The sequence below is a fragment of the Rhinoraja longicauda genome, chromosome 1 (genome assembly GCF_053455715.1).
Source record: "Rhinoraja longicauda isolate Sanriku21f chromosome 1, sRhiLon1.1, whole genome shotgun sequence".
NCBI lineage: Eukaryota > Metazoa > Chordata > Chondrichthyes > Rajiformes > Arhynchobatidae > Rhinoraja > Rhinoraja longicauda.
This window is the reverse complement of record NC_135953.1, coordinates 123748260-123771634: the sequence shown is the minus strand read 5'-3', so window position 1 is coordinate 123771634 and position 23375 is coordinate 123748260. Positions and strand designations below refer to the sequence as shown.

At 40.3% G+C, this 23375-nt stretch overlaps 1 protein-coding gene across 1 annotated transcript in view; it reads right to left on the bottom strand.

Annotated features, from left to right (window-relative positions):
- The window catches only part of LOC144600570 (uncharacterized), a 129110-nt gene that overhangs the window by 66506 nt on the left and 39229 nt on the right, over positions 1-23375 (bottom strand). The window contains exon 3 of the mRNA XM_078412316.1: positions 16758-16839. Coding sequence (XP_078268442.1) covers positions 16758-16839 — 82 coding nt within the window. The remainder of the gene's footprint in view (positions 1-16757; positions 16840-23375) is intronic.

Below are 23375 nucleotides of genomic sequence, written 5' to 3'. Positions count from 1 at the left end.
CCTGCTGGTTTTCAAGGAATTACTGTGGCTGACACCAGAGTAGAATTAAGTTTGAAAAAAGAGAAATCAAGGTCACAAGATCATTGGACCTTTGCAGGCAGTGTAAGTCGAGGACAAGCACCAGTGGTGCCATTGACTTCAAAATAAAACCAACAAAGAATTTTTAAAAAGCAGCAAAAGACATGACCTTCATACTTCCATTTCCCATGCTACAAAATATTAACAACTTTATTTTTATTTCACAGCGGTGGTGATTAGGAATAGAATATATACTATATTAGGAATGTTGTTCTCTCACTTTTTTTAAGTGTCACTTTAATGCTATGCACAAAAAAGCCCAAATAAAATCCACTGTCAGGTAAAAATTATGTGGATAAATCAAAATAGAAACCGTTCATCCCAATTTTAAAATGGCTCCATGGATTTCTTATATGTCTGTCTGCCTTTCAGATAGATATGAAATACATTATCCAAGCCAGCTATCTAATGTACCTTTACATTCATGCCCATATATCTGTGCCATAGTCCAGGACACAAATCAATGTTTGTAGTACAAGGACATACAGCAGAAAAAGAATGCATGGTAAGCTACACAAAAAATGACATCCACTAAAGCACCTTCCATAAACTCAGGGCAATAAAGAAATTCAGAAGTGTAGTTACTGTTAAAATGTCAGAAGGCGAATAACCAAACCACAGCCAGGTCCCACAAAAATGTTATAGGCATAGATAATTACTTTCAGTCATGTTGGCTTAGAGATAAATATTAGCTAGACATTCCTTGGTCTTTGAAAACTACCCTTAAAATGTTTACATTCATCTGACAGACCAGAGTCTCAATACAAAAGATACACCTCTAATTGTGTAGCACTTCCTCACAAATGCATTACTTGCAGAGAGTCAGTCGGGATTATTTCTCCAAGTCTCTGGAATGAAGTACAGAAACAAAGGGACAGGAGAGGATTGTTTACTCCATTTAGCCCCTAAAGCCAATTCTACCATTCAATGAAACCATAGCTATTCCATGACCTTTGTCACATTTAGTTTGCTTGTAGAAGTATTTCCCAACTGCACTTCTGAAATTTCTAGCATTTTGACTGTGAACCCCTGGTTCTTCACCTTCCGTTCAGAAGAATTAGCTTATTTGTCTATCCTATGAGGTCTGCAGGATCCTCTTAATGCCTTGAAAACTTCAATTGTCAATCCTTATGAATTTCAGGAAATACAATCCAGTTCCAAAATATCTTGGTATAAGTTATTTCAATTAGTTTTGACCAGCGATTCCCGCACATTAACACTATTCTACATACACTGGGGACAATTTACACTTATACCAAGCCAATTAACCTACAAACCTGTACATCTTTGGAGTGTGGGAGGAAACCGAAGATCTTGGAGAAAACCCAAGCGGTCACAGACAGAATGTACGAACTCCATACAGACAGCACCCATAGTCGGGATCGAACCGAGTCTCTGGTGCTGCAAGCACAGTAAGGCAGCAACTTTACTGCTGTGCCACCGTGCCACCTCTAGTGCCATCTTGCTGCCCCTTTTAGGCTTTTATCGTTTAATTTTTTTTAAACTATCTCCTTAAGGTTTAAAGTGATTACGTCTGTACTGGAATCCACTTGGTACCCAATCAGTTAATTTATTAACACCTCTTTGTACTTTAATATTTGCGTTTACATTGCCTTCATGCAGCCAATCATATATTCGGGAAACTAAAATACAAGCCTCCTTACACCATCTTCTTTGTATTTTCTACACCATCTTCTTTGTATCACTGTTGTGCCCCCAACTGTAGTGGAATTTGAAATGTCGTCTGAAATTTAATGTACATGAGAAAAATAAATAGAATTGTTCTGTATTTCAAATGGATCCTCAAACCCACTTTTTCATTTCAATATCCTCCAATTCCATGTGTTCAAATATTAATTGAATTCACCCTGGATTATCTTCAGTGACGGAGCATTCACAGTCCTTCATGGCAGAGATTGTTAACTCTGTATCAGACAGACTCAAGCACTGAGTTACATTCAAAAGAGAACTAAGTCAATGTTAGCATTACAGCAAAAAAAACTTTCAGATCAGATCTTAAGTGTCTGCAATCCACTGTGTTTTGCCAGCTATTTGAATTTAACCCATCCATTTATATTTATTTTCTTGGCAGTAGTAATCTATTGGAATTTGATGAGCTTGGAGTATTGTGTGCAGTTTTATAAAAAAATTATAATTCATCAAATTTGTGATATTATGCTAATAATATTGTAATAACATATTACATTCCCCATAAGTCTGATAGGAAACATCTGTTGGCCTCTTCTTCATCTGACTGTCTCTCATTATCAAGGTTACTGAGTTTAGATGGAGCTTCTAAAATTAGCAATAAATCTTAAGATTCTCAATCTATGTCTGTCATACATTATATTTCATCATAAACTAAGATGAAGGTTGCCACTAATTTGTGGTTTAAATTATGGCTCTTCATGCAATTCTCTTTTCTTTTGATTTCCGTTTGCCATTTTCCAGTTAACGGAATAAACAAGCATGGTTTAAGTTAACCCTATTTCTTTCCAAAGAAAACCTTAAGAGACAAATTTCTCCACTGCAGAGATGGGGGTTTATTGTGCTAAAGAGTTTCCAAAGCATCAAGGGATCTTGAGGTACAGCATCTGCTTTGATTGACTTCAACTTTGCCAACTATAATTAGCCGTTGGTTACCAATTAATTTGGTTCTGAATGCTACAAAATGCTGCCTGTTCTCATGGTCCTGTAATGGTTGGAACATGGCTAGAAGATTTCTGGCTTTGAGAGGAGAAGAAGACAGTTGATCTTATAGGGTGACCTTAAGCAACTCTTGTTCTAAAAGACCCAGCAATGAATTACAACATCTTGATGATGGAATACAGTCATACTAGAATGATTGTAGATTTCACTTGTTGTTAAACATGTGTGAAGCATCTGAGATTGTGGGTAATGCTTGTGAAGTATAGATTGTTGAGGATTGAGTAGTGCCAGAGTTTAGTCAGACAGTGTAGACTCTACCTAGGATTGTGAAGTAGGTAGTTGTTAAGCTTTTGTAAAATGTGTTCGTGAGATGGAGTCTTCTATTGAGCATTCATGATAAATTGGTACATTTTTAAACCTGACACGAAAGTGGGTGTATTGCAGATAACAAAGATGGTGATAAAAATTCCAGCTGGATTTTGATCAGTTGGGCAAGTGGGCTGAGGAACGGTGAATGGAGTTTAATGCAGATAAGTACAAGGTCTTGCATTTTGGGAAGTCAAACCAGGGCAGAACCATCACAGTGGATGGCAGGGCCCTGGAGAGTGTTGTAGAGCAGAGAGATCTAGGAGCACATGTACATAGTTCATTAAAATAGTGTCACAGGTAAATTGGGTGATCAAGAAGGCTTTTGGAACATTTATCAGTCAAGGTATTGAGCATAGAAGTTGGGATGTTTTGTTACAATTGTACACAATGTTAGTGAGGCTGCATTTGGAGTATTGTATTCAGTTGTGGATATTGTTAAGCTGGAAAGAGTGCAGAGAAGATGGGCAAGGATGTTAACCCACTGACTCGCACAGCTATCTGGACTACACTTCTTCCCACCCGGTCCCCTGCAGAAAGTCTATCCCCTACTCCCAATTCCTCCATCTACGCCGCATCTGCGCCCGGGATGAGGTGTTTCACACTAGGGCTTCCGAGATGTCCTCGTTCTTCAGGAAACGGGGCTTCCCCTCCTCCATTATAGATGAGGCTCTCACTAGGGTCTCTTCTACATCCCGCAGCTCCGCTCTTCCTCACCCTCCCCCCACTCGCAACAAGGACAGAATCCCCCTCGTTCTCACCTTCCACCCCACCAGCCAGCGGATCCAACATATCATCCACCAACATTTCCGTCACCTACAACGGGACCCCACCACTGGCCATATCTTCCCATCCCCTCCCCTCTCTGCGTTCCGCAGAGACCGTTCCCTCCGTAACTCCCTGGTCCACTCGTCCCTTCCTACCCAAACCACCCCAACCCCGGGCACTTTCCCCTGCAACCGCACGAGATGCAACACCTGTCCCTTTACCTCCCCCCTCAACTCCATCCAAGGACCCAAACAGTCTTTCCAGGTGAGACAAAGGTTCACCTGCACCTCCTCCAACCTCATCTATTGCTTCCGCTGCTCTAGATGTCAACTTATTTACATCGGCGAAACCAAGCGCAGGCTCGGCGATCGCTTCGCTGAACACCTGCGCTCGGTCCGCATTAACCAAACTGATCTCCCGGTGGCCGAGCACTTCAACTCCCCCTCCCATTCCCAGTCTGACCTTTCTGTCATGGGCCTCCTCCAGTGCCATAGTGAGGCCCACCGGAAATTAGAGGAACAGCACCTCATATTTCGCCTGGGCAGTTTGCAGCCCAGTGGTATGAACATCGACTTCTCCAACTTTAGATAGTTCCTCTGTCCCTCCCTTCCCCTCCTCCTTCCCAGATCTCCCTCTATCTTCCTGTCTCCACCTATATCCTTCCTTTGTCCTGCCCCCCTGACATCAGTCTGAAGAAGGGTCTCGACCCGAAACGTCACCCATTCCTTCTCTCCCGAGATGCTGCCTGACCTGCTGAGTTACTCCAGCATTTTGTGAATAAATGGGCAAGGATGTTGCCTGGATGAGAGCCTGAGCTATTGGGAGAGGTTGGGCACACCAGTACTATATTCCTTAGAGCACAGGTGGGTGAAGGGTGATCTTATAGAGGTGTATAATATATGAGGGAAATAGCTAGGGTGAATGCACAGTCTTTTATTCAGAGTAGGGGAATCAAGAACCAGAGGTCATAGGTTTAAGATGAGAGGGGAAAGATTTAATAGGAAACTGAGGGGCATTATTTTCATGCAAAAGGCATTGGGTATTTGGAATGAGAGGAGGTAGAAGAGGTAGTTGAGAGAACTACCATAACAACATTTAAAAGACATTTGGACAGGTATATGGATAAGAGAGGTTTAGAAGGATATGAGTCAAACTTGGGCAGAGGGACCAGTGTAGATACAGCATCTTGGTCGTCATGGGCAAGTTGGGCCAAGGGGCCTGTTGCCTAGTTGTATGTCTCAAAGACTAATTGCACCCGGGGAAAGATGGCTGAGACCTCCTCATAATGTATTCTCTCATCTATCTCTTTAGGTGCCCCAGGTCGTTCCCTTCCCATTTGAGGATGAACAACCCTCTTCAGCTGTACCTTCTACAAAAGGACCACTTACACTGTTTCTAGGATGCTGATAACATGCTGATATGCACCAGTCCACTCCACATCTTCAGTTCGAGGTGAAGTCCAAGAAAAATTGCCTTGAATTTGCACTCGATTACTAAATATTCATGTCTTTATTCCATAGCCCCCAAACATATTTAATCGTAATCTGCACTTGGCTCCGAAACTGCAGGTTAAAACCAAGCACCCAAATAAGCTTGTCTTAATAAGCATACACTTAAATAAAGATACACTTAGTACATTTTTTTCTCTTTCACCAAAATGATCCACCTCAATTCTTATTCTGCACCCTTACAAACTGCACAGTTAAATCTGAAAATTCTCCAGTGTCTACAAATTAGAATTCTATTGCTGTGCACCACAGAGCCTCACTGCTCCATTCTTGATCACAAACTGAAAAGATCAAGCAAAATAGGTTGTTTAGTTGCATGTGACACTTCCAACATCTCGATGATTACAAAACTATGCAAACTACCATTGGTGCCAAAAATTATCTACCCCTCCTCCACTGGTACAGGCAGCAGACTTCAACTTATATTTTTGTCACAAACCTTCCAACATGTTCCTTTAAAGTATTGCACATATTCAATTTGTACTATAACCTCATGCCACTTTACAAAACACAAACTTTTGAAGGCAATGGGTAATCAAAAGGCTTTGATGGAATCAGTAATGTTTTCCAATTACGAAGTCCAATTTTATACAGCTGAACATATTTGAATTGGTGGTTTGAACAAGCAGTCAGAGAAAAAGACACCACTGCCACCTTGCTGAATTTGTAATATCTAGCAAGTACAAAAAAGATATGATGGAAATCCTCTTTATCGTAAATATCTTAACAATTTTGATTAATCAAAACAATGTACCAAATTTAAAATGTTGAAATGAAATTCAGAACCAATTACATTGTCTGTGCACTACAAATACAAAAAGCCACACAGGTCTTGTTAGATATAATTTTCCAGCAACTTGAGTTCACCTCTAATATCCTGTTTGGGGTGGAAAGTGCACAGTCAGATGCCAGAAACCGACGACCAGCTGCTGATTACCCACTGCACACTGGGAACATTCCTGATTCCTTAGCGTGAGAGGACGAGCCCTAAATATTTGTAAGTAAGATAATTGAAGGCGAGAATGTCTAAGACAATTGTTTCCAATTTAAAAACATGGTGGTCTCAACTATGATCCCGTTACATGGAGGCCATCTGTTACCATAAAGGCTAGGGAGAATTTTACACTGAAATTGTGTACCGTTCACAGAAATATAGAAAAATAGGTGCAGGAGTAGGCTATCCAGCCAGCCTTCGCCATTGCTGATCATCTAAAATCAGTACCCCGTTCCTGCTTTTTCCCGATATCCCTTGATTCCTTTAGCTCCTAAATCTAACTCTCTCTTCAAAACATCCGGTGAATAGGCCTCCACTGTCTTCTGTGGCAGAGAATTCCACAGATTCACAACTCTCTGGGTGAATTTTTTTTCCTCGTCTATGTCCTAAATGGCCAACCCCTTATTCTTCAACTGTGACCCCTGGTTCTAGACTCCCCCAACATCGGGAACATTATTCCTGCATCTAGTCTGTCCAATCCTTTAAGAAATGTATATGTTTCTATAAGATCCTCTCTCATCCTAAATTCTAGTGAATACAAGCGCAGTCAACCCATTCTTTCATCATATGTCAGTCCCGCCATCCCGGAAATTAACCTGGTGAACCTTTGCTGCACTCCCTCAATAGCAATAATGTCCTTCCTCAAATTAGGAGACCAAAATTGCACACAACGCTCCAGGTGCGATCTTCACCACCGGGTGGCGCCAGCAACGACTGCCTCGTCAACAGTCTTTTTGTCCTTTCCTTCTTTGTGTTTTAATTGTATGTGTCAAATGTTTTTAAGTGCCTTTTAGCTTGTTTTATGTGGGGGGTGGGGGAAACATTTTCCAATCCCTTACCTCAACGGAGATGCGATTTTTTTCCCGTATCGCATCTACGTCCGCACTGCGGCCTAACATCGAGGAGTTGGCGGCCTTTGCTGGAGATCGACCGGGAGCTCCATCATGGGTGCCTGCTGACTTACCATCGCGGAGCTCATTATACTGCATCTGCCATGCATCAGCCCACTCATCCAACCCATCCAAATCATCCTGCAGCCTCACAGCATCCTCATCGCAGCTCACACTGCCACCTAGCTTTATGCATCCGCAAACTTGGAGATGTTACATTTAATTCCCTCATCTGAATCGTTAATATATATTGTAAATAACTGGGGTCCCAACATTGAGCCTGACATTCTGGAAAGGACCTGGTAATTCCCACTCTTTGCTTCCTGTCTGCCAATCAGTTCTCTATCCATGTCAATACCCTACCCCCAATACCATGTGCTCTAATTTTGCACACTAATCTCTTGTGTGGGACCTTGTCAAAGGCTTTTTGAAAGTCCAGATACATCACATCCACAGGCTCTCCTTATCCATTCTACTTGTTACATCCTCAAAAGATTCCAGCGGATTAGTCAAGCATTAATTCCCCTTCATTAATCCATGCTGACTTTGACCAATCCTGTCACTGCTCTCCAAATGCGCTGCTATAAAATCTTTAATAACCGACTCAAGCATCTGATGTAAGGCTAACTGGTCTATAATTATACTGCTCTATAGGTCTATAATTCCCCGTTTTCTCTCTCCCTAGTTTCTTAAAAAGCAGAGTTATATTGGCTAAGTCCCTTTTGGTCTTCATTAGAACTGAGATGTCCTGGGATCCATACAGAGTAAGGATTGATAATCAAATTTATTTGAACACTAGAACAGAAGCTTTCGTAGATAATGAGATTAATATCAGTTCTTTACTTCTTCAACTGCCTAGAACCAGACCCATATCAGGGTATTAAAAGATTAAAAATGAGTTTAAACTGACCTTTGGGGAATACCACTTCAAAACACCTGGTAGGTTTTGCACCTTCATCCTCTGCTTCCTGAAAATGAGTCAGTTCTACATTCAGACTACCATTTTCCCATTAACTTCATTAGTTTCCATTCCAACAAACTTTCCTGTCAGGTATATTTATTCAATTCCTTTCATATACTGCTGGACCTTTTAAACAGAACCTCCTCAATCAATGTTCCTCACTGGGATTTCAATCATGAGTCAGATATGATTTATGTTTAATATTTATTCTAGCTTCCTCAAATAGAAGTCTTTCCAAATTAAGTTACAATGGTGTCAGGTTTTGTAAGGGGGAAGTGCAGCGAGACCTGGGTGTCCTTGTACACCAGTCACTGGAAGTTGGCGTGCAGGTACAGCAGGCAGTGAAGAAAGCTAATGGCATGTTGGCCTTCACAACGAGAGGATTTCAGTATAGGAGTAAAGAGGTTCTTCTGCAGTTGAGCAGGGCCCTGGTAAGACCACATCTGGAGCATTGTGTACTGGTCTCCTAATTTGAGGAAGGACATCCTTGTAATTGAGGCAGTGCAGCGTAGGTTCACGAGATTGATCCCTGGGATGGCGGGACTGTCATATGAGGAAAGATTGAAAAGACTAGGCTTGTATTCACTGGAGTTTGGAAGGATGAGAGGGGATTTTTCGAGACATATAAAATTATAAAAGGACTGGACAAGCTAGATGCAAGAAAAATGTTCCCAATGTTGGGGGAGTCTAGAACCAGGAGCCACAGTCTTAGAACAAAGGGGAGGCCATTTAAAACTGAGGTGAGAATGAACTTTTTCACCCAGAGAGTTGTGAATTTGTGGAATTCTCTGCCACAAGGGGCAGTGGAAGCCAAATCACTGGATGGATTTAAGAGAGAGTTAGATAGAGCTCTGGGGGCTAGTGGAATCAAGGGATATGGGGAGAAGGCAGGCACGGGTTACTGATTGTGGATGATCAGCCATGATCACAATGAATGGCGGTGCTGGCTCGAAGGGCCGAATGGCCTCCTCCTGCACCTATTTTCTATGTTTCTATGCTCAGTCCATTATAGTGATTTCCAATTATTGATGTTAGGTTTATTGGCATATAGTTTTATCAATGCCAGTCCTCACATGCCTCCAAGGCAAATTGCATCCTCAGCAAACTACAACTACAGTAAACCAATCCTATTATTCATTAGGACTCCAAATCTCAGAATGTTGGCCGGAGAAAAGGTGCTCATTTGTTTATCTGTTCCTTGCAATGAATTTGGAGGATTTTGCAGACACAGGAATGTTGTTCCTTGAGATGCTTGGTGTAGGCAGTACAAGTCTCAAACCAGATAGGAGAGCATGAATCACCACTGCCTAATTAATGTTGAATTTTGTGCCATATCCAATGTTTAGATGATCTCAAGTACCCTTTTTTTTATTATCAACCAAAGTCCATACTGGCACATGAAAGTGATGGTGAATTACATCACCTGTTAGCGAGTTGGAAGAAATTAGAGGATAATACTGTTCAAATGCATGGCCAAGGAGGTAGTGCAGGAAGGAGGACTTAGATACATGGATCATTGGGCACTTTCCAGGGATGGGTGGGATCTGTACAAGAATAGGTTGCACATAAGCTGGAGTGGCACCACTATCCTCACAGGGAGGTTTGCTGGTGCTACTTCGGAGGATTTAAACTAGAATAGCAAGTGGATGGAAACCAAAGTAGTAGGTCAACAAGTGAAGCGATTGAAAGGAAGGTAGAGATTCGCACAAATAAATCTGAAAGGAAGAACAGGGAAAGTCAGGTTAATAAGCATGGTAGGACTGTTGGACTAAAGTGTGTTAATTGTATTGCAGGGAATATTATAGGTAAGGCAGATATATGTAGGGCCTGGATTAGTACATACAACTATGATGTTATAGCCATTGAATAGACAATTGAGAGAAGGGCAGGACTGGCAGCGCAACAGTCCAGCATTCAAATGTTTCAGATGTGATATTCAGAAGAATACAAAAGAGGATGGGAGTTGCTCTACTTAACAGGCATAATGTCACCTTGACACTTAGAGAAGACATCCTGGAGGGCTCACAATACAGTAAGGCAATGTGGGTAGAGCTCAGGAATGAGAAATATGCAATTACAATGATGGGGTTATACTATACCCTTCCCGATAGCCAAAAGATAGAAGATGTATGATTAGGTTAATTATGTAAAAGCAGTTGGAATGTTGTAGTGGGTGCCTTTAATTTCCCCAATATTGGCTGGGAGTACTTTAGGACTAGAAATAAAGATGGGGCAGAATTAGTCAGGTGCATCTATGAGGGGTACTTAACATAGTATATAGGTAATACAATCAGGAAAGGGGCTCCTTGACCTTGTATTTGGGAACAAGCCCTGGCCAGATGTACAAAGTCCTACCGACTCGTGGGAACATCTGACCAATGACCATTTAAAGTGAAGAGGGAGAATTTTGGATTGTGTTGAGAAGCTTGAGTTTATGCACACAGAAGCCATAAATATGACACAAAAGAAGCAAATTACCTCACAAACTACCCAGCGTCTGCCTCATCCATGAAATATTCTGTGTTTTGCACATGGCCTCATCTGCCATTTCAGAAACCATAAACGGAGAGCAGAAGGAAGTCATCCTTGATCTCGAGGGATTGCCAGTAGGACATGGTCTGAGCAATCTTTCCACATAAGATAAACTACTTCCTCCCATTCCTTCTCTCCCGAGATGCTGCCTGACCTGCTGAGTTACTCCAGCACTTTGTGAATAAATACCTTTGATTTGTACCAGCATCTGCAGTTATTTTCTTATACTTCCTCCAGGTATCAGATTGTGAGCTCAAGGCTGACTTGAAAAAGCACAAATTGTTCAATTGCAGTACCAAGGGAGTGTTGCAATGTTGGAGTTGGAAATGAGCAGATCATGTTTGCAACTGGTGTTAAGATATCCTGATATTTGTGCAAAATCACAAATATCTATGTTGTGTTTTATATGAATGTGCTGTTAAACCAAGGCCCTTTTATTCTCGTCAATGGAATATAACGTACATTAATATTATGTTAAAGAGCTAAAACTGATGTTCTGGCAAATATTCAAGATGTCAAGATTTCAAGATCAATTTATTGTCCCAATTAGGGTCCAGTGAAATTTGAGTTACCATACAGCCATACTAAGTGAAAAGCAACAAGACACACAGCCACATAATATAAAATTTAACATAAATCTCCACAACAGCGGATTCCACAATCCCCACTATGATGGGAGATAATAAAGTTCAATCATCTTCCTCTTTGTTCACCCGCGGTCGGGGCTGTTGAACCATCCGCAGTCGCCGCAGCTGATGGTCGGAAGCCCTGACGTTGGGATGATCGAAACTCCCGTATCGGGACGGGTGAAACTCTCCGCGGTATGGAGCCCCGAGTTGGCCTCTTCTTACCAGAGACCGCGAACAGGCCCCAGTCGATCCCCAGCAAAGGATCGCAAGCTCTGCGATGTTAAAGTCCATGCCCCGCCTGCGGCATGAAGCACCGGGCCAGTCTCCAGCAAAGGCCGCCAACTCCTCGATGTTAAGCCGCAGTGGGGACAGAGATATGATACGGAAAAAAATCGCATCTCCGTCGAGGTTGGGAGTTTGGGATATATTCCATATTCAATATCACGAAAAAAAGAAGGTTATTATCACATTGTTATTTGTGAAACTTATTTCCTTAAGTACTGTAGGTTAAAACTCTGCTCCTGCATTCTGTGATCTGGCATTTCCTGTGGTCCAGAATGTTTAGAATCTGGTGCCATTAGTTTATTGAGCAGCCACCAGTCCAGCTGCATTAACAAATTTCTTGGGGCTCACGTTGTCGACCTCCCCATGGTGAGCCCTGTCAACTGACCTCAGTCAGGCAAACGACAACAAACAGAGACAGCAGAAGCAGAAGCAGCTTCATAACTTCTGCTGCCTCAAACGCAAGAAGACGAACAAATTTCTTAGTAAATGTATTTTCATTCTTCGGTTTTAAGCTTTATTATATATACAGTGTACCCCTGCCTTATAGCAGTTCGGATAATGGAAACTCATCCTTAAGGAATTTGCTAATTACCACCAACATTCTTTTGAGATATGTAACATTAGTGGGCAAAATTAGGGCACATGGTATTGGGGGTAGGGTACTGACATGGATAGAAAATTGGTTAACAGACAGAAAGCAAAGAGTGGGGATAAATGGGTCCCTTTCGGAATGGGAGGCAGTGACCAGTGGGGTACCGCAAGGTTCGGTGCTGGGACCCCAGCTATTTACGATATACATTAATGACAGACGAAGGGATTAAAAGTACCATTAGCAAATTTGCAGATGATACTAAGCTGGGGGGTAGTGTGAATTGTGAGGAAGATGCAATAAGGCTGCAGGGTGACTTGGACAGGTTGTGTGAGTGGGCGGATACATGGCAGATGCAGTTTAATGTAGATAAGTGTGAGATTATTCACTTTGGAAGTAAGAATAGAAAGGCAGATTATTATCTGAATGGTGTCAAGTTAGGAGGAGGGGGAGTTCAACGAGATCTGGGTGTCCTAGTGCATCAGTCAATGAAAGGACGCATGCAGGTACAGCAGGCAGTGAAGAAAGCCAATGGAATGTTGGCCTTCGTAACAAGAGGAGTTGAGTATAGGAGCAAAGAGGTTCTTCTACAGTTGTACCGGGCCCTGGTGAGACCGCACCTGGAGTACTGTGTGCAGTTTTGGTCTCCAAATTTGAGGAAGGATATTCTTGCTATGGAGGGCGTGCAGCGTAGATTCACTAGGTTAATTCCCGGAATGGCGGGACTGTCGTATGTTGAAAGGCTGGAGCGATTGGGCTTGTATACATTGGAATTTAGAAGGATGAGGGGGGATCTTATTGAAACATATAAGATAATTAGGGGATTGGACACATTAGAGGCAGGAAACATGTTCCCAATGTTGGGGGAGTCCAGAACAAGGGGCCACAGTTTAAGAATAAGAGGTAGGCCATTTAGAATGGAGATGAGGAAGAACTTTTTCAGTCAGAGAGTGGTGAAGGTGTGGAATTCTCTGCCTCAGAAGGCAGTGGAGGCCAGTTCGTTGGATGCTTTCAAGAGAGAGCTGGATAGAGCTCTTAAGGATAGCGGAGTGAGGGGGTATGGGGAGAAGGCAGGAACGGGGTACTGATTGAGAGTGATCAGCCATGATCGCATTGAATGGCGGTGCTGGCTCGAAGGGCTGAATGGCCTACTCCTGCACCTATTGTCTATTGTCTATTGTCTATTGTCTAAATTAACTCTTATGGAATATAGGTGAAAAAATAGATAAATAAACACAAAGTATGTACAGAGAAGTGAATTGAATCATCAGAGACATCAATCGCAGGCTGTTGGTTCACAGTAGGGGGTTGATAAAGAGATTTCCTTTGAAAATTGACAAGGGGATTCATGGAGCAATTTCTGTGATCCAGCAGTCTCCGTGGCCCAGCAACAGCCAGGTCCCAAGAGTGCTGGGTAAAAGAGTTTCAATTTGTACTTCAAACATACTTCATTGGCTAAACTGTGCTTCATGAAAGGTCACGGAAAGAAAAGCAACTATCAACTCTCAATAAAAACTGAATTCAATTTCTCCTTCATTGTCACTTGTTGACTGAAACGAACTGCTGTTGATTAGAACATAATTAAGCCGATTAGTGATAAAGCCATTACAATTTAAAGAACAAAACAACCCTATACAAACCTATTTACAGAACAAAACAACCCCTCCTTGCTTTTTGTGGATGCATACCATAACTATTCCTACTCTCTCAACTCAGCCAATCAATCATTCCATGGCATGTGATGAATCTGAGCAATCGCATACCAAGTGCAAAACACAGGTGCACACTAGCACGACTCTCCTGTGCTGCTGTTGAGTGTGAGCCTGAACAAAGGTGTCTTGATGGCAATATGTTTGATGAAAGTTTGTAGAGTAATATGGGTGGCTCTGAGATTAGAGAATACTGAAAATGATAATCATACTAGTGATGAAGGAAGATATATCAAAAGTGAAGCCAGACAGTGGAGGGATTTGAAAGAGTAGTTGAGAATCAATTCTTATAATAGTTTGTCAACATTAGATCATAATCTTCTAATTGATAACAGAATTTTTTGCTGCCACAGCAGGCACCCACAACCAATCAACCTCAATAGGGGTTCAATTCTGGTTTTATTTCAAATTTCACGTATCTGCATTTAAAAAAAATGTCATCTATTATTCTAAGCAGATCAATAGCCAAATGGAATGGACAAAGTAACTAGTACAGGAATAGAGAATAATTGAGGAGGTTTTTTCATCCACAGGATGGTGGGGGTCTGGAACTTATTGGCTGGAGTGGCAGCAAATCAGTAACACACAACACATTGAGAAAACAATTGTATTTGGCCTCTTTGATTCTAAGAAAGGCAGTTTGAGTGTATTTATCTACGTGGCAATGTTACATCTGGAAAATAACAGGATGGATGTCCACTATTTTCAAATGCATATTCCCAACATGTGACTGACGTGTGGTAGTAGAAAATGTACCTTTTCAATAAGTTTGGTATCTTATACATTTAATCAACATAAATATAAAAAAGAACAAAATATAATAAAGTCTCGCAGCATCTCGGGAGAGAAGGAATGGGTGACTTTTCGGGTCGAGACCCTTCTTCAGACTGAAGAAGGGTCTCGACCCGAAACGTCACCCATTCCTTCTCTCCCAAGATGCTGCCTGACCTGCTGAGTTACTCCAGCATTTTGTGAATAAATACCTTCGATTTGTACCAGCATCTGCAGTTATTTTCTTATATAATAAAGTCTATTGTTTATGCAGTTACTCAGTTTTTACATACAATCTTTCTGTAAAATCTCTTAAGTCTGGAGTTTTGCTGTTGGGGATAGTGGACAAACCAGGTCAGCTAAGGACTTGATTATTCCACTAATAGAACAAAGTTCTAACACTGCAACTGCAAACATACTTTGGAGCTGTTCCTCAATAAAATGTGTTTTGTAAATGACAAACAGTGTTGTACTTACGTCTAACTTGCAGTTTCCGTTTTGGTTACTGCGGCCAACATTCTTTCGTGAATCTTTTTGTGCCGGAAACATTATATTGGCACTACCCACGGTAAGTTTGTTTATCCTAAACATTAGAGTATCACTGTGCATCTCCAGATGCAGGCAGACTAGAATTTGTACAAATCGTCCTATGATTGGTAGCATCTCACATTTGAGAAAATCAGAATATTCAGTAAAACCTGGCTGGAGCACATAATATATATTCTGCCAGTGAATAATTCAAACCAACAGGCATATAGAAACAGGACTGTCCTCAAAGAATTATACTATCTTGATGAATGATGAAAAGCTGCTATAGGCATTACATTAGAATCAACAATAGCCAAGCAATCACTAAATCTCACAAGTTATCACTTCTTGGTCTAAATTTGATTCTTAGTCTGGCATTTGAAATTACATCAAATGAGCATGACAAAAAAAATTAAGCACAGCAGGAGAGTAAATCAAACAAAGTCTCACTACGATTCGATCCAACTGACCACATGTACTGGCACAGGAAGAAAGGGTGCAAAGAATAAGGGCACTTAAAAAAACCATTATCTTAATTTCTCATTATTTTAGACATAGCATTGTACCATAAAAGGGGTAAGCCTGAAACTGATAATAAATTGAACTTAAGTTAACTAATTAGCAATGGTGCATATATATTGTAATTACAGTTGAGCATTCCAAGCAAAATGTTCTCACATACACGTTTTAGGAAAAAGATATGTTCCAGCTTTACTCCGGTTGTGGAGCAAACAAGGAATTGACAGTGTGATATCAGGATATTTCTACTTCACTCAATGTGGCTCACTGCCGTTTTAGCACAAGAACAGGGCAGCACAGTGGCGCAGTGGTAGAGTTGCTGCATTACAGCTCTGGAGATCCTGGTTCAATCCTGACTATGGGCACTGTCTGAACGATGTTTGTTCGTTCTCACTGTGATCGTGTAAGTTTCATCCGGGTGCTCCGGTTTCCTCCCACATTCCAAAGACGTGCAAGTTTGTAGGTTAATTGGCTTCTGTATATTGTCCTTTGTCTGTAGGATAGAACTAGAAGTATGGATGATAGCAGGTCGGTGTGGACATGGTGGGCCGAATGGCCTATTTCCACACTGTATCTCTAAAACTATATTTTACTTAAATAAACTAAGTTTGGCCTGTTTCAACACATTTCAGTGTTATCAATCCTGTAGAAAATCAATGCAGGAAGGTGCATGAGCACTCATAGAAACAATTCTCACCATTATCTGGTACTGTGGTATATGGTTTTCATATCAGCAAAAACATCCCAAGGCATTGCACAATTATTGTTTAAACCATTATCATGTAGATATTTTATCAAAAGCAAACTGGAAAAGAAAATAACATTTATTCATTGTCATGGTTCTTGATCAGCTCTGCATTTTCAAAAAACACCAATAATGAATAAATTTGAAATTACATGGTACACAGTATCAAAGAGAAATGGCAGACTTACTCTTTCAGATTTTATTTGGAAGATATGTATCACTCCCAAGTCACTTACCGGAAATTCCAATTTAACTTGATTAACTTGATACCATTCGAGCACCCTTTCAAACAACCTGGCTTGCTCACTGGAGTCATTCCTGAAGGGTAAAACTATTGATTAAAACTAGGTAATATATGTATTTCACAAATGAGACCTAAAATAATACCATTAAAATAAACTTTGAAAAATAGAAGGCATTTAAAATTCCATAGCATGCAACTGTGAATGCCAATAATCACATGCAAATGTCAAACGATTTGTTATCCATCCACTCTGAAAATATCATTCTCAAATACCTTACCTTGTGAACTGCAACTCCAACATTACTTTCCCTTTCATCATCTATGGACACACTGACGTGAATTTTAACATGGATTAATGATGGGGACAGCAGTTAACTGGAAAATCCCACCCCAATAACCATGACTGTACATTATCAACCTGCTTAAGCATCTTAATAGTAAAAATAAAATGTTAATGCAAATACACGCTTCACATTTGAGTATCCATTTGGACTTAATGCCTGTGATTGATTTTTCTAGAATTTGGGAAACAGAGCAGCTAAAGAGAGTCAATGTCTAGCAGATGCAATATTGCTTGTGATTCAGGTGCCACCTTCTACTCCTAGATCCGGGTAACAATCTTTGATTTGATTTCCTCCTCACAATCCGTGAATCCCCAAGATATATCCCTCCCTTATGACTATGAAACCCAGCGCGACCTCCATTTCAAAGTTTCCTAATTAAAGGCCACACATTCAAATTCTTTTGGTGACCATTTCCATATGTCGACAGTTATACATCATTCATTTTTAATCTGCCTCTTCCATTTGAGATATTTTAGTAGGGAGGCACAGTGATGTTGTGATAGAGTTGCTGCCTTACATGCCAGAGACCCGAGTTCGACCCTGACTATGGGTGCTGTCTGTACAGAGTTTGTTGGTTCTCCCTGTGACCATGTGGGTTTTCTCCGGTGCTCCAGTTTTCTCCCACACTCCAATGATGTACAGGTTTGTAGATTAATTGGCTTTGGGAAAATTGTAAATTGTTCCTAGTGTGCAAGATAGTTTTAGTATAGAGGGAAATCGCAGCAGTTGGCGCAGTTCGGTGGTCTGACGGGCTTGTTTTCCACGCTGTATCTCTAAAGTCTTCTACATTTTAGGCTTTTTGAGGTCATCTCTCAATGATCTTGAGAGTTTCTTCAACATCTCTGATATCTAAGGAAATTTTATTAAGGGAGCTGGGTATTGCATATATTTCATCAGTCTCATTTTTAAAAGCAAAAAGGTCACACTAAAAAATCTAATTAAATGTCAAAAAATGTATATAATTATAAATAAACAGATAATTTTTGAATTACTGGGAATAGATATTTGGCTTTTCTTCATTAATCCAGTCATTATATAGCAGAATCCACAGAGCTCAAAACAAAAATTGTTTTTGTGCTTCTTCCATCTGTGACTAGCGATTCAGATTCACGACTTGGACCAGATGATCATGGGCCACCATTGGAAGGCCAGACAATATGGTCTTCCATATGCAAAAGATATCTTGGGGGATAGAGAGTATTCCACTGGTAGCTGGCCTTGGGCATCTTGCTCTGAAAACCTACCCCTTAAATTCCAAGACTCCCATTCTTGAAGCCTTTGGAAGTATTGCTTAAAATCTCTGATTATCTGGACTTCCCTTTTCCACAAGGTTAGCAACCCCCATTGAAAAGATTGAAATCACAGTTCCACCTCCAGTCTACTCTAACGTAAAGCTAATGGGCCATGGCTTTGCAGCTGGGATTATTGGTGAGTACACTAGAGCAGGGGATCGGATACAGTAGAATTTCAAGCTCATCTGACAATTCCACATTTCACCAAATATCAAAGAAGTATTTTAGATACACCCTTGGTGCCAACTTCTTAACTCAGAATTATTTTTAATGGTTTAATCCTTTTAAAACCATAAAAGGTTGTGAGTGGCCTCAAGGCAATTTAAGCAATCGGCTTAAGAATAAAATGAGCATGTGATCGCAAAGTTCTAGACTCTTTGGACATGGGAAACATTTTCCCTGCACGCACCCTATCGAACCTTATAAGATTTTGGAAGTTTCAGTGAAGTCATCTCTCATTCTTCTGTTGAACGACAGAGCCCAAGTGCCTGGCTCATGGTCTTCATGCTTATGTTCATCAAGTCCATCATATATGGACCATGGGAGTATGAATATAGAAATGGTCCCATCCATGAAAACAGAGGTAGTTGAAAGCTCTTTGGTGCAGCATTATACCAACAAGCTTCAGCAAAAACTACAGCTTCACCATGGGAAATACAAGAGAAAGCCAACAAGGAAAATGAAGGAATATTTTGTGAAGGAAGAAGGATAGACAGAAGCATAAACAAATAAACAAATAAAATATATCTAACTATTGCAGAACAACATGGAAAGTAAATGAGAAATTATATTGTAAATAACGAAGGTTAAGAAGGTTTGGATGCCAAAATAAACCACGTTATTTAGTTTTGAGCAAATCTTGTATAGTAAATAGCATTGCAAATATAACACACACTCTTTGCAAAAAAAATGTTCTCATGTCTGTCAGGAAATGTACTATTTCAGTAAATCTGCTTTATCACAAGGATTATCAGACAATATTTACTGCAACCACTTAAAGGTAAATATCAGTAAACTGGACTGCTTGTGTACAATGCTACTGCAGATCTACTCATACTTTTTGCAACAGATGGACATCAGGAAAAAAACCTACTTAAAGAAGTTTCTTCTGAAAAACAGCTGTCCAACGCAATAAACATTGCAACTATTGCCAAAGGGTATTGGAAAAATAAACCCGTTTTAGGTTTGTGCATTATTTAGATAATTTTCCTGTTTTGTGTGCTACTAAACTTTGCCATAACTAAACATTCACACGATGAATGTGTCATATGCTCAATATCCAATACGACAAAAATTGTTACCATGGATTTTGTTTATGCCGCTCATAGTTATGTGAAGAGCCTTTTTATGATTGCAACAAAAAAAAAATGGGTAAGCATTATTTCCAGATAAGGTACATTATAAAACAGCAACACATGTCCTACTGGATGTATTTGGCCCCAACATGCTTCTGTCCAGCAAACCTTGTACATTCACTACCCTGTAACTAGGGCTATAGTTCAGCCATTTGTTCCAGAAGCTGGCTCCTCATTAGCATGTGCAAAGTCTTCCTGTAGAAAACAGTAAGCAGCATCCTAGAGTGGCTTTGACAGCTAAACTATGCCTACCGGCTTAAGAACTGTCCCATGACTGAATGCTTCTGACACTCACAAGCATTCTTAAGCTATTTCAAATAATTAAATGTGAATCTTATTATTAAAAAAATACTTTTAAAATTAAAAATGTCATATAAAATCACAATTGAAACACAAATATTAAGAAACACTGATAACTGAATACATTTAAGAATACATCTTCAATTAGAGGCAGAACATGGAAAAATGGTTAAAATAATATCCTAATCTGAATACCAGGTGAATTAATGATGAAAACTAAAAGGAATGCATATAATCTAGTAGAGAGTGCAGAATACACAATCTAAAAAAATGATTTCAGCCAAAGTGGGAAAGGACAGGGCAGGTGGAAAAAATAGTGAAAGAGAAAGCTGCTTTTTTTTTGGAAGAAATTGAAAAGTGTTCGAACTCAGAATAGCCTGGGTGTCATTTTTCACAAATTACAAGAAATTAATATGCAGGCATTGCAAGCAATTAGGAAGGTAAATAAAATCTGAAGAAGGGTCCCACCCCAAAACACCACCTATCCATTTTCTCCAGAGATGCCCTACCCTCTGAATTACTCCATTATTTTCTCTTTATCTTCGGCAAATAGAACATTGGTCTTATTGCAAAAGGAGTTGCATAGAAGAGTTGAGGCATCTTGTTCCAATTATATAAAGGCCAGGTATAATTCTAGTATAGGGAATGCAATGAAGGGTCATCAAATTGATGTCTGTGCTGATATGTTTGTCATATGAATGAATGTTGAAGCCTAGGCCTATATTGTCTTGAGGATAGAAAAATTAGATGTGATCTCATGGAAATGCAGAAAATCCTTACGAGCTTGGCAGGGTAGACGAAGAGCATATGACTTCCCCAGCTAGAGTGTCTAATGTCAAGGGGTTACAATCCCAAATTAAGGGATGGTTTCAGGGCAGAATAAGGAGCAATTTCTTCTTCCTCATGTCGGTGAGAATTTGAAATCACCGGAGCTGTAAATTTTGAATATAATGGAAATTGAGGGATTTGTAACAAACACATTCTTCTTTAAGTATAGGCCATTTTTAACTCTTTCCTTTCCTTCAATATTTGCTATTGTGGAAAAATGCTCTAAAACAATTTCCACTGGCAGGTGTTCTGGTTTCATCCCACATATCAAAAATGATGTGGTAAGTTATTTGGCTATTATAAATTATTCTTGGTATAGCTAAGCGGCAAATAAATCAAAGGAAAATTCATGTGCATGGGAAAGAGTACAAAGGAGTAGGGTTACAGAGGCATAAGAGGGGATTAGCATGGTGGGTTAGTTCTGCTGATCAGCATGGTCCCATGTCATAAAAAGTAAGCATCCCATCAATCAATAGCTTTATAGTAATCCTAAATTAATTCTTAAGTCAAAAAATAATAATCATACCCCCTATGATTAGTTAATGACATATATTCTTCAAATCATATTTTCTCCTACTCTAGACCCTTGTTATGCCCTGAATCATTGCAATATTCTTTAATGTTGCACTATGATTTGTCACCTAGCAGTTTCCCTACTTTATAAGTTTCTATTTGTTTTTTCCTCTTTTCTCCCAGATTTTTACATTTGTGTTTACATAAGAACTGTTAAATCTCTGTTATTTTGTATTTTGACATAAAACTAACTCTCCATAGATGATGGAGAAACTAGTGATTGTTTCCATCACTAGTGATTATTTATACAGTGTATTGGTTTTAAAGTATAGACATGCACAATTATCTTGAGAACTAAGTCAGTGAATCACCACTTAACTATTGGCACAGAAGCTGAATTTATCTTAGAAAAAATGTTACATAGTTAAAACTCTATTCCCAAGCCGTCCAATTCCTCCATAGGACAGTAATTAAAAAAATTCTGGATATGTGCTGATTACAGGCACATAAACGTTAATATATTCATTAGAATGGTTGTAAAGCACATGTCACCTCTCTAACGAAACTAATACTAAATGAATTCCATTTGTATTCATTTCAAATAGTTATCTCAATTGTAAGAAAAAAGAATTAATGCTAAATCACTGTGGCAGAATTGAACTGCCTTGTAAACTATTAATTTGGTCAATCAATATTCTTTTTTACTCAATGTTCTAATAATGATTCTAAGATTTGTAAACAATCTTCTGGTTAATTAATTGATTTCCTGAAATGTTTTACATGTGTCAATTCAGTTGAGTTTATAGGACTTGGTATTACAATCCCTACTGTAATCGGCACCTTCTTAATCTCTTGAGTGGGGGTAGGGGTAAAGACTTCATTGGGGTCATCAGGTGGGCACCCTCCTTCCTTGGTGTTTTGATGATAGGCCCACGACACCTCCAAAGGGCTCAACAGCGATACCTGGCGTCCCAGATGCGCTCCCCTCCGTTTTTACCCCTGTTGCTGGTCATTTTGCAGCCCAGTTGGAGTCTTTCCTCTTCAGCCACAGCCAGTTGCTGCTTCGCTCGGCAGCCTCTGACAGCGACCTGACGGCTTGCCGGAAGGCCTGTCCTCGGACTCCTATTCCTTTCAGGAGTCTGGTTGTTGACATGGCTACAACTGTATGGAGTTTGTACATTCTCCCCGTGACCTGCGTGGGTTTTCTCCGAGATCTTCGGTTTCCTCCCACACTCCAAAGACGTGCAGGTTTGTAGGTTAATTGACTGGGTAAATGTGAAAATTGTCCCTGGTGTGTGTAGGATAGTGTTAATGTGCGGGGATCGCTGGGCGGCGCGGACTTGGTGGGCCGAAAGGGTCTGTTTCCGCGCTGTAAAATCTAAAAAAAAATTTTTTTTAATCTAAACTGCATCTGCCATGCATCTACCCACTCACACAACCTGTCCAAGTCACCCTGCATCCTCATAGCATCCTCCTCACAGTTCACACTGCCACCCAGCTTTGTGTCATTAAATGATAAATACCACTACTGCAAAGATTCTCACTTGCTGAATATGCAGCTGATGTGCAATCATACCTACCATATCATGATGATTACTCCCAATATCTAGGGAGTGACCGTAATACAGTAAAGATACAGTAAAAGGTGTTTGGTACATTCTGGAATTGATAGGTGTTGGTTAATTAAGGATGCTGGTTAATTCACTACTAGCCTGGTTGTTCCATCTGCACTGTCTATTGTTGGCCTGGGCACTTCCCCATCACTGTCGAAATATCAGCCTGGGAAGATACAGTAGCACTTTTCTCAAATATACCCAAATGCTGCAGGGGAAGCTGCATTGGCCCTAGTATCCCACTAACACCCATTGGAGAGAACCAACTTTTTTATCATCTCTCTGAGGAAAAAGTCACGAGCAACTACCTACTCTGCAAGAGCTTTCTGATATCTTGGCAAGACCATCAGAGACTCCCTGTCACT